The 12,433-nt window shown below is 34.2% G+C and overlaps 2 protein-coding genes across 3 annotated transcripts in view; both read left to right on the top strand.

Moving 5' to 3' along the window:
- LOC100184475 (slit homolog 2 protein) overlaps positions 1-7,619 on the top strand; it is a 43,925-nt gene extending 36,306 nt beyond the window's left edge. Inside the window, exons 22-35 of one of the 2 annotated variants that reach the window (XM_018813017.2) lie at positions 230-271; positions 1,166-1,282; positions 1,569-1,668; positions 1,961-2,098; positions 2,406-2,516; positions 2,763-2,909; positions 3,247-3,406; positions 3,750-3,848; positions 4,227-4,388; positions 4,528-4,735; positions 5,174-5,380; positions 5,669-5,770; positions 6,333-6,467; positions 6,793-7,619. In XM_018813017.2, coding sequence (XP_018668562.1) covers positions 230-271; positions 1,166-1,282; positions 1,569-1,668; positions 1,961-2,098; positions 2,406-2,516; positions 2,763-2,909; positions 3,247-3,406; positions 3,750-3,848; positions 4,227-4,388; positions 4,528-4,735; positions 5,174-5,380; positions 5,669-5,770; positions 6,333-6,467; positions 6,793-7,118 — 2,054 coding nt within the window. In that variant the 3' untranslated portion in view covers positions 7,119-7,619. The remainder of the gene's footprint in view (positions 1-229; positions 272-1,165; positions 1,283-1,568; positions 1,669-1,960; positions 2,099-2,405; positions 2,517-2,762; positions 2,910-3,246; positions 3,407-3,749; positions 3,849-4,226; positions 4,389-4,527; positions 4,736-5,173; positions 5,381-5,668; positions 5,771-6,332; positions 6,468-6,792) is intronic. The other variant, XM_026835408.1, reaches the window with a different exon arrangement.
- Positions 7,620-8,055: 436 nt separating this feature from the next.
- LOC100182113 (WASH complex subunit 1) lies at positions 8,056-12,343 on the top strand. The gene is made up of 7 exons (XM_002124124.3): positions 8,056-8,238; positions 8,471-8,646; positions 8,946-9,052; positions 9,389-9,504; positions 9,930-10,144; positions 10,453-10,871; positions 11,175-12,343. The coding sequence occupies exons 1-7, from the start codon at positions 8,117-8,119 to the stop codon at positions 11,370-11,372; spliced, it is 1,353 nt and encodes a 450-aa protein (XP_002124160.1). The 5' UTR covers positions 8,056-8,116; the 3' UTR covers positions 11,373-12,343.
- Positions 12,344-12,433: the final 90 nt, after the last annotated feature.

The raw sequence follows: 12,433 nt of genomic DNA, 5'->3' as shown, positions 1-12,433 counted from the left end.
TGTGTCTTCTTATACACCAAACACAAATGATGTTTTTAAAGACTTCATGCTCACTTTCGGGTTCTAAGATGATTGTCTACTTATACACCAAACACACATGGGTGTATTTATACACCTTGTTATTGAGATAATGACATACATATAAATCAAATTCTTTGGGTTTTTACTTCCCTTACTCACTTAGCACAGTCGCGACCCACACCTTGTTAAATATTTGCTTATTGCGTAGATCCGTTACAAAAGTGCCTCCGACGTTATAGACGAGGAAGAGGTAAAACTTGCGCTTGATTTTAACCTCGAGTTGATTCGCTAATTGCACATTTGATTGAACTAATCAGTTATCGCATTACCAACCTTGAAATTCACTCTTTAAATCTGTGGCTTTTAAAAGCCATGAAAACTTAACATGTATTAAAAATGCTATGAATTTGATTTGAAAAAGTTTTTCTAAGACTATAGAACTACAATACCTTACTTTGCTACATACATAATGAAAACAGTGGCGTTAGGTGGCATTTAAATTTTAGGTTTTTTATTTAAGCTATGTGGCAAAGTGTCCTAGCATTGACAAAAAGAAATACCACCTAACTCCACTTTTGATATGTGTAGTACTGTGGCATTGGTGTTCAACCCACTTCAACTTTTCAAATTAAATTCGTGGCATAAAAGTGAATTTCTTGGTGTGCATTAGACATAACTTAGTTTGCAGTGGTGTAATTTGACCAGGATAATTTTCAGTGCAGTTTAAACGGGAGCATCAACTAACTTGGTTTACATTCATATTCATACATATATATTAAGGTTTTTGTAAAAAATGTAGCAATTTCACCAAATTAATTTAGTTATTTTTAGTTTATATACACTAATAGATAAACAGAATAAGTTTATCTATTCTGCTGGACTCCTAACATACGCTTAGCTTTTTCTAACTTTATTTTACCTAAACATAAATAGCACTTCTATTAAATGGCCTATGCTTAAAAATTAGTAAAGAAATATCAAATAATTATTACAGATATTTCTTAAGTTTCAAGCAGGTTTAAATATAACTTGAACATATTTGCATGGCACTGTGTTATAATTTGCAATGCATGAAGTAGTCTATACAATTATATTCATACACCTTAATATATTATAGCCTGTAGTAAGTATCTTCTTTATATAGGACCTCTGGACATTGCAATTGCTGTGAAATGCAACCCATGCCTATCATCTCCATGCCAACATAACTCTACATGCAGCCACCATCCAACTGAGTACTATCAATGCACTTGCCAGTCAGGTAAACCAAATGTTTAAGGTTTTTCTCAAAGAACAAATTTTTTTTATCACATCCACTTGTAAATTTTGCCATAATATTCAGTAAATAATTACCCACAAAGTTACATATGTGGTAACTCATAAGTTGGCATTAGATGTATGAAATAAAACACCCATGTAATAACTGCTGTCATTGCCCTGCCAAATAAGTAAGTGTTCTTACACATTCATTCATGCCTGGAAAAAATGTGTTAAAATAAATATTTTTAGGGCACAGTTTTAATTATATTTATATATTTTACATTTAGGATTCAAAGGCAGACATTGTGAGATGCCAATAGACCCATGTATATTGGAACCTTGTAATAATGGTGGAAGATGCATTGCTAGAGATGAAGCAGTTTATACGTAAGTTGTGTGGTTAATACTACTGTATACTTGTTTAAATGTGATATATAGATATTGGGTGTAAACTTTTCTTGATAGTGCTGACTTTAAAGCAATCTTTTTGCTTTTTTATTAGTTTACTCGACCTACATCTAATATATTAGGTGTGCCTTACTAAAGACCTCGCCGGTATATAATAGAATCTCTATTTGAATTGCCAATAAGCTGCTACATTGAGGTCTAGATATAGACTTTTAAGGCATAGCTATTAAACCATTTCCACGCTTTTTACCAAAGTGTTTTCAATCCACAGTTGTGAATGTCCGGTTGGGTTTAGTGGGGACCGATGTGAAGTAAATGTTGACGACTGTACTCCTACCTCGTGCCCAGTGTCGAACGCCACATGCGTGGACGGTGTGAATGAATTCACTTGTAAATGCCCAGTTGGATGGTAAGTAAAGTATATATATTGTATTCTATTCTACGTGGGTGAAGTCCTACTGTTTAAGATTGAGACCAGAGTTGATACATTGTATTACTGGGGTTTTAATAAAGTTAACACCTATGAAGTTAAATATGTGGTAACTCGTTAGCGGGCACAAGGTGTATAAAACAGAACACTTTTAACGACTGTTGTTGACCTGCCGTACAAGATTATTCAGATAAATGTTTAAAACCATAAACGGTATATATATTTTATGTTGTGCCTTTTACCAACTACAGCAGAGTATTAGTTCTAACACAACATGTTCTAACAGGATGGGAAACCACTGTAGTGAACAAATTCCTGATCCATGTACATTAGAACAACCATGTCAAAACGGTGGATCTTGCGTTCTTGTGCAAGAAATTGATTCTATTTCTTACAGGTTTGTTGAGCCTTATGTAATGATTTTCCTTTTTTTTATGATAAAACTATTCAAAATTTGAAATGGGGTAAATTAAAAGAAAAATGGCAGTGGTAAAAATATGCTGCTTTATTCTTTTTTTATTCTGCAATTTTTTTTGTAACTTTTCTTTTTTACCAGATGAGCCAAAAAGACTATTTTACATTGTGGCAGATACATTAAATAACAGAATAGTTATATGAATGTAACCATAATATGACACAACAGATGCGATTGTGACACGGGATACAGAGGGGTTAACTGCACAGATAGGTTTGATCCGTGTCGTGACCATAAGTGTGAGAATGCTGGTATCTGCGAAAGGAATCCACAATCTGCTATTGGATATCAATGTAACTGTCAAGGAGAATACAGGTTGGTGCATATGAATAAGTAATGCAAATAAGATCATTAACAGTCTTTTAAAATATATTTCTGCAACCATACTGTGTTAGGGTAATAAGTCAACTCTGGCAGGAATCCCAGGACCTTACTCTGTAGGACTTACATATATAGAATTGAGTATAAAACCACACCAGAATTTTGTTCTTTTTTATGCTCATTTTTACACTAACACATGTGGGCCTTTCCTGTATAAAAAAACTAGATAAGTTATGCATATATTATTTTGTTCAAATTGACTTCTATGCATACAGCATTATTTACAGAGCAGTGTTAAAACTGTGTTTTAATTGTTTATTTGTATTCACAGAGGTCAATATTGTACTTTCCCCATGAACTCTGTTGACGTCCTTCAAGATGATCCATGTTCTGATAATGATTGTCAACATGGTTCATTATGTTATGTTGAGCAAGGGAGAGGATATTCGTGTGTTTGTCTGCCTGGGTATACTGGGGATAAATGTGAAAAAGTAAGTTAAAAGAATGAATGAATAGATACAAATTTATTTTTATTCCTTTTTCATATTGCTGCAATGAAAGTCATTATAAAACGAATGTCTATTTCATACAACCTGTGTTCGAGTTACCACATATGTAATTTTGTGAGGAATTAGTATTGTGAATGTATCTACATGTGTATATATTAACATATTTTTGGGTGAAAACTTGGGTGACTTATCCATGGTTTGCCACTTCTAAGCATTCCAAAGGTTATTTTCTGCATAGTTAGGAATCCTGTGTGTACAGTTCCTTTGCAGTTGTTCAACCACACCTAAATATACTTTGTTTAACCACGTATTATTGCCGTCACAGCTTGTAAGTGTGAGTTTCCACCGTAATGGAAGTTTCATTAAGATCCCACAGCCTGGTTTATTGGACACCAATTTTACGCTCACTGTTTCGACAACTCAGGTATTTGACCAAATATGGAATTCTGACACTATTTGTAATTTTAACTTTTTTTGGATTAAATTTTGACCAGGCTAAATGTGCTTAATTATCCTGAAACCCAGGGTGCTACAACCCTTAAGTTGCCCAATGAAACATACACTGTCAATTGTATCAGTGCCGAGCACTGAACCTAGCACCCTTTGATTACAATACAAACACTTAACCATTAAATTCATTTATTTTAAATCACTAAATCAGTTTGCGTTCGGTATAAGATTTACTTCAACCGGCACATTCTTATAGAACATTTATTTTTCTATTCAAGTATAACTTTAATTAACCCCAAAACTGGCACACTCTAATACAACATTCCATGCCTAACTTGTATTTCCCCCACAGCCAAATGGTGTGTTATTATATGACGGGGCTGGTGGAACATCTCGGGAACATCTTGCTATCGAGTTCTTTACCGGGCATGTCAGGGTTAGTTTCGATTTAGGAAGTTCCCCCGGTTCAACTATCTACAGTAGAGTTCCCATTAATGATGGCGAAGCACACAAGGTATTATAGTCATGTTTTATAATGTGATTGAAAATGTTAGAAAGATAAGAAGTTTTTTAGGTTTTTTTTTCTTTAGCGCCTTGCATGATTATTTTAAAAGTTTTAAAGTTTTTAACATTCTTTTTAATTTTTACTTTAGGTTGAACTTTTAATCCGTGACCACATGGTGTCACTAAAGGTTGACAGCGGTGAAGCAATTGTTGAACGTATGACATCATCAATGACATCATCAAGTGAGGTCATTGGAGCAGGGCAGTTTTCTCCACTTTTTATTGGTGGAATTCAAACCGATCTCCTTCAATCAGCACGAAGGTTGTGGCACATCAGGAATACTAACAGTTTTAAAGGTGAGTCTCGACACCAAGTGTCTCAGTGTCCAGTGTATAGAAAGATATATGTTATAAGTGGATAGTGAGCATGAGGTCTATGAACATACCATTTGTGTATAGTGTATAAGTAGACACTCATATCAAAACTCTACAGTGAGCATAAAGTGTACAAATAAATTCTTTTTATAAAGCTGATAGCTTCCTATATATAACACTACTATAACACACTATTACATTACCTTGCCATATTAGTTATACATATATTATTCTCCACATTAACTCCTCACCCCATACGTGTCTGACTGAGATGCGGTGTTGCGCCACTGGTCACATGAAAGATTGAAATGGTCTTTCCAGGGGTTGGGGTAATGGGCCACATTTGGCCTAAATCCCGGTCCTTGACAAGGACCTCAGTACCTCACCGGTAAAGAATAAAAATAAAACCTCACCCCCCAGGTTGCATCCATACCTTCTACATCAACCAAACCCAACTCATGTTCAACGACCTCATACCTCATGATGACATCACCAATGACATCAGACCTGGTTGTCGTGGTAACGAGGCCGTGCACTCTTGCTCCCTCGAGCGACCATGTTTAAACGGACATTGTATCTTCGATCAATCTACGGGACCTGTATGTAGATGTGATGAAGGATTCACAGGTTAATGTTGTTTCTATGTTTCTAAATAAAAATCTTATTTCTATATTTATGTCTATTAGATCAGTTATTTTTTTAGGTTTTGTTACTGTTAATCTCAACTTTTTAGTCACTCCGGTATAAATATGTTAATTTTTATTCCTTTTATCCTTTTAAAACAATTTTTCATCTCACATTCATTAGGACTTTATCCTGATAAAAATAAAAGTAACTTATTTTTTTCCTCTCATGGCAGGGCAGTAACATTCAATAAACACAAATGTTCTAATTTTTATATTAATGCTATTACAGGCGACAGATGCACAGATAGAGTGACACCATGTACATCAAATGCTTGCCAACATGGAACATGTCGTGTGGATGGAGACAGTTATACCTGCCAATGTGAAAAAGGTGAGTTGACTTCAATACTTGTAAGCTTAGTGGGTGAGGTCCCAGTGTGACATGGCTGTGAGACCTGGGGTTTTGATCAGAGTTGAACTATTGCCTAAATGACAGCACCAATATGTTTTGTTGATTTGGTATACTTCAGTTATTGTTGGTGTTAAAACAATATACAGTGGGATGGGGGAAGATGGGACACCTTTTAACTCCATTTTCTCGTCCCGTTTAGTCGTAAACAAAGAACATTCAAAGAATCATAAAACTATATCCTCACGACTCCCATAGACCGTTGTTAATTATTAAAAACACGATCAGGATATTTGTATATTATGTGCTAAAGGTATCGCATCTTCCCCCACCCTACTATATTATAAATCTGTACATGTCTTATGGTTATAGCACATACATTTATCTTCTGCAGTTAATGAACATCAATCATTAAATAAGTAGCTATACACTGAATAATCTATCCAGCAAAATATGTCTATGTGAATAGCAACTATACAAGAGACTTTCTACCAAACCAACTATAAATAAAATTGATTTATAACCACATACATTCCATCAACAGGTTTCAGTGGGCGACATTGTGATACGTTGGATTATTGCGCTGGTGTTGATTGTAGAAGGGGAAGATGTGTTTCCACTGATATTGGTTATCAGTGTGTGTGTAAGAAGCGTTATACTGGAAGACATTGTCAGACAAGTGAGTTCTTGTAAATGTTAAAATATTTATACCCATTAAGTTGTCTCGTTTATCACTGTATTGTTATTATGTTTGATGTATATATAAGGATTTTTAAAAAGTTTAAAATATGTATCATGGGTGTGTAAGAAGGTGCACATGTTATAACTCAACAGTGCGCCTGACAGTATTTGAAGTTAAATTTGCCCTAAAAAGGTGTTCTAAATAAAATATTTCGGTAAAAGCTAATAATTTTTTCAACCATTAAATATACACGAAATTAGGCTAATGTAAATGTTGTATCCACTTGAATCAACTGTATACTTATATTTATTATCATTTACAGGGATACGTCCATGTCCAGGAACTCGAATCAAGCAATATTATCAAGTCAGCAAAGTGAGTAAGAAGTCACGAGCTGTTGGTGGAACAACCATCTGTAGAAGTAGGAGAAGGTTTACGAACATGGTTTGCTCTGGTAGTTGCCCCGCTAATCATCGCAGACAAACCAAACGTGTTTCAGTATTTGGTCAAGCAGATGCTGCGTCTACATCATGCTGTAGGCCCATGCGTGTGCAGAATAAGAGTATACGAATGAAGTGTAGGGATGGCACAGTAATGACTCATGTTCTAAAGAAGGTTAAGAAATGTGGATGTCAGTCTTGTTCTTGAAGCGTATGTTGCAACCTTCTTATCAAAGGTGTTTCATGGAACAGTTAGGAGGCCAAGCTGTGGGTGGTCCCAGTGAAGTGTCATCAGTGCCTCAAATATACTTTGTAAAATAGAATAAAAGCAAGAAATGAGCAGCATATTTTAATAGCTCTGCCTTTCATAAAGTATTTTCAATTATTTGTAATTTTTAAATAAAATTCAGTTTACTTTAAATAAGACTAGTTCTACAAAGAACACTTTTAACCCCCTGTCAACTTGTTTATGAATGTTTTCCGTTACTTCTTATGCAACCAGTTATTGCAGTGTATATTTTCTCAATGCGTTTGTGTTATTATTTGTTTGTGTCCTTGTATTTTTTTAAACCTGGCGGTCTAAAATGGATTTATATTCCATGACAATAACGTTTTGTTATAACTTTATGAAATATGTTGTATATAAACCCGCACTGCTGAATTTTGTTGCGTTGTTAAGATAAACGTTAAATATATGTGCCATAAATGACTTGAGTGGTTTGGCTAACTCTAGACAGCTAGATTGTTGTAGGGTTAATACTCTCAACTTAGGAATATGCAGCATGTTTGAAAGCAGAAGTTTGTTTGAAAATATATACTCTAGGTATAGCTATTAACAGAGCCATATAATTTACTGGTCAGTTAACATTGTTTGTTATTAAATACCGAAAACATGTTGCCACAAATTGTAGCAATATGTTATATTACATTGATAAGTTGTATAAACGGGGACAAATTAAATTATATTTTTGCTATTTCTATGTTTGCCCTATTAATACTTAGAGCCATAGAAATATAATATTTTCTAAAATTAGTTTTATTTACATTTTATAATACAAGTGTTTAAGGGTTATGCGCGTGTTTGACTAACTTTTGCCTGTCTATTAACCATTTAAATTGTATTTTACCAATATTTTCGGTATTTCAGGTAATTTTTCATTGTATAAACAATTTTGTTTATACAGAATCAGCGGGTAAGTTACAAGTATGTGGAGTGATAAATATAATGTAAGGTTGATAAACCACGACTTACGGAGAGAGGAAACTGTCAATCAATATGCTGATGCACTTGCACATCTGGAAAATGTATCCGAGGATATTTTTAAAAGGTAAATTTAGTTATAATATAAAAATTTGCTGTGTAAATATTAAATATTATATGTGGTTGCATATTCATTTATTTACAGTATTGTTAGTGGTTTGTGATTAGTGGTTAAGGTTTAGCAGTTAACATAGACTGTAGGAGAGTTTTTCTTTATTTTATTTAACAAAATTAAAAAGAACTAAGTTTTTTTGTCATAAAACTTGCACCTATTTACAAAATATTTTCATTTGTTACAGAGTAACAAACCGTGTGAAGGAGAATCGAGACTATCTTCAAAAACTTCAGCAAAGAATTTCGACCGCTGAAGCAAAGATTGAACAAATCAAAGGAACCAACCGAGCTATTCAAGTGTTTTCAAGTTCAAAGTATCCAGCACCTGAGGAATTACAATCATATCAATCTCTTTTTTATGGTGAGTCCTGTTGCAAATGTTGCTGGTGGTATAGGTTCATGGAAAATACTCAAACTGTACTGTTTACATAGCTAAATACTGATACTTCAATTACCATTAATGTAATGTTTTTTTAGCAAAATATAAAGACTGCGTGCTTAAATGGAATATCATTTTTTCTCTATTTATATATCCATATTCATAGTGTGTTATAACAACATACATTCGTTGTCAGTTGTCACAATGGTTATTGTTACATTCACAACAATAATTGTTATCCCAATAATAATTAAAATAATATCTCTTATGATTTATTATAGATATTGAGTGTTCCTTGTTGCAAGTCACACGAAAATATAGAAAAATAAAAAGTCAATTCAAGAATTTTAGTGAAAGTGAAATCAATGAAAAAAAACAATTTTACCAGGTGGGATGGGAAGTGTGGGTGAATGGGATATTGAAGCATGATCATATAATGTGCGTTTAAAGTTTATCATCAGATACTTTAAATTGTAACAGTGTTTTCATTGCATTACTTCCTCTAGCACTAATGTTTGTAAAACCTTTTTCATTTAGAATAGAAAACATTTTAGGCATTTGTGTCCTTGGGCTAGACACTTAACAGCCATTGCTGCCACCCATTGTTCTCTTATGGGTTGTAGCAGCATGGGTGCCGGATAATGGGCATCTGGCCTAAATGTCAAAGCCATTAAATGAACAAAGTTTGAAACTTGATAATAAACAACCACCCTTCCATATTAAGGTTCCTCAGCCAAAGTTACGCTCAAGTAGTGTAGATGATGCTGAAGGTTTGGGTGGAATGCCTAAGGATTGTAAATCTATAAGCTCACTTCTGCTGTTCAATACTTCAGAAAACCCGTAAGTATTTTTTTTTACTAAAGTTTTGTAACTTGTAAAGTTGTTCCGTTATCCTGTTTTATTTTTTTATAATATCCTTTTATTCTGGCTGGTTCATTTGACATAAATTTGGATATACCTTAGTTTACAAAAGAGGGTGTTTAGCTCAAAAGTTTGGAAACCATGTTAAAATTACTAACAAAGACAAGGTAATTTACGATGCATGCAAAAAAACATAATGTAATGACTGCGTTCACCTGTTTTGCATAAGTTGTGTTCATCTATAATAAGATTAATCCCTGGTAAAAGACTCATTGCCTCACAACATAAGGATGAATAAGTTACTTTCATAATGAGAGCACCTGCAACAGACAGGGTGCCTATTTGCGGTGACATGATATACATTTTGTTAAAAGTTTGAATAACATGACACCTTTTTCTACCAGATACAAGAAATATTCAATCTTTGATCCTCTTGGAGTCACTTCGAAGACGAGGACTGACCTTGAGGAGGAAAAGGAAGATGGTCTCGCTGATGCTCCTGCATCCATTGCTAATCGGGAGGAGATGGAGAGACACCTGGTGGAAAATTATCTTTACATTCCCGATCTAGGGGATGTCCCAGAAATTGATGTGCCGATGGATCTCCCAGACTTACCAGGTTTGTTGAATATTATTGACAGGTTATTTTATTTGTTACAATAACTTACAAAGTTAGTTTTTATTGTTGCTTTGAAGAGATGGATTTAATAGCCTAAGCAATGAATTTGATGATTGTTAAAGAATTTAATGATTGTTAAATACCAAAGTATTAACTTTATTCGTCCAATGTTTTATAAACATAAACCAGTTTAAGGTAATGAAAGAACCTTAACCTAAATCCAGATCCACCGGCTTGCTTTACCATAAGATCTTACTAGTATAAAATAAAAGTTAAGAATATGATTTATAACACATATTTCCACATAGGTGTTGCTGACCTTTCATTTACCTCCGATTTGAAAGAAGGCATCGCCCCCTCCCTTGCTAACATTGGTAATTTACCTGATCTACCTGGGTTAAATGCAACCCCTGAACCCAGTAATGAACCCCCACCACCAGGACCCCCTCCTCCCCCAGAAAACACCCCACCCCCACCTCCTCCACCTTCAAACATCCCCCCACCCCCACCACCTCCAAGTGAGCCCATACCCCCTCCCCCGCCACCCCTTACAAGTGCCCCACCCCCTACAAGTGCTCCGCCCCTTACAAAGGACACGCCCCCAGTTGTAGCAGCAGATGGTAGATCCAACTTAATGGAATCGATACGAGCGGCTGGTGGGGCTGGTAAAGTAAAACTGAAGAGCGCAAAGGAGAGAAAGTTGCAGAAGAAGAAGGAAAAAGAAGAGGTAATTAATTATTACCATTATGTAATATTAATGGGCCAACTCTGGCCTAATTCCAAGGTCCTGTGTCATTTTGTAGAACCTCACCACACAGAGTAGAATACTTATTATATAATGACAGATGTAACAACATTACCTTATTATATCTTAAAGATACACACCTTTAATCTTGTACTGCTACGACATCTGTTATAACACGGTATTCTGTTTTTATACACCTCGTTTTCGAGTTGCCACATATGTGAATTTGTGGGTGATTATACACTCCATACACTGTAGTTTTTAAAGTTGATTTTATTTTTCCAGGCAAAGGTTGCAGCCAGTAGTGGGGGTGACTTGATGTCTGATTTGTTTAGTAAACTTGCCATGAGACGTAAAGGAATATCTGGCACTAAGAAACCAGAAGCATCAGGTTCAGCCATGGATAAAATATCAGCCATGATACCACCCCCTCCCACTAAACATGAACCTACTTCTGTAGCCGATGATGACGATTGGAATTAGTTAATTTGTTGATGTGACTGTTGGTTTTAAAATGTTCTTGTAATCATACAAAAAGTAAATTAATGTTCAACAACAGTCAAAACGCTCAAACGCTTTGTTAAGGATTGTAGGCATTCGGCAACCTAAATTTATCAAGAAGGGCATATGGCTTAAAACACTGATATGTATTATCAGTCAACAGCAGTTGGTTAAATATATTTTTTATCTTAAATTCAGTGTTTCTTAAGCTTTGAGTCAAAAACCACTATTTTGTAAATAGTGGTTTTTGACTCAAAGCTTGCTCTAATTGATTTAGTGTCAAATCACACCAAAAGTTACTAAGATTAATTAAAAGTGTAAGTTTAGAATCATGAAATATAAGTTAAGTGGTAATCTATATAAATTAACCTGGCATTCCAGGTTTCTAAATACCAAAGTTTTTTCAAAATTTTCAATTTATCCCACATTTGCATTGTATTATACCATCTATGCATCCTAGCACCAGGCATACTGAGATAGATATTTTACACTACATGATAAAAATTCTTTAAGCAACCAAAACTCTTTTTCATTCAAATTTATATCCAACATTTCTGCCACATTATATAACTATTCTGTTCTGAACTATAAGTGCAATATATAATACCAGTCCTAGCTGTAACAAATGTTCATGATTCTTTCAGATGATTTTCTTCTGATTCTTAATTATCTCTTTTTAATTTCTGTGTGTGTACTATTTAAACACAGATCCCCAATTTAATATTATTCGTTTTATTTTAAATGTGACTCACACAAAGTTAAATTTCCTTATAATGTGAAAAAAGTGGCTTACAGAAGCATTAGTAATAATTGTTACCTGTTGTGGCAGCGTACAATATGTTACACACTTATACTTTGTTTAGGTGCAAATTAAGTTCATATATAGCAATTACACCATTTTCATTATTTTATTGATTTTATTCTCTATTTAATCTCTAAATATATCATTATTTTATTGATTTTATTCTCTATTTAATCTGATTTGAATTTTAGTGTTTTTATTTAAAAGCATAGAATGTATGACTTTACTTGAGTAGCAGGAA

This window comes from Ciona intestinalis, chromosome 8, assembly GCF_000224145.3.
Source record: "Ciona intestinalis chromosome 8, KH, whole genome shotgun sequence".
In the NCBI taxonomy this organism is placed as follows: domain Eukaryota; kingdom Metazoa; phylum Chordata; class Ascidiacea; order Phlebobranchia; family Cionidae; genus Ciona; species Ciona intestinalis.
The sequence above is the reverse complement of the archived record's forward strand: the minus strand, read 5'-3'. Positions and strand labels throughout refer to the sequence as shown.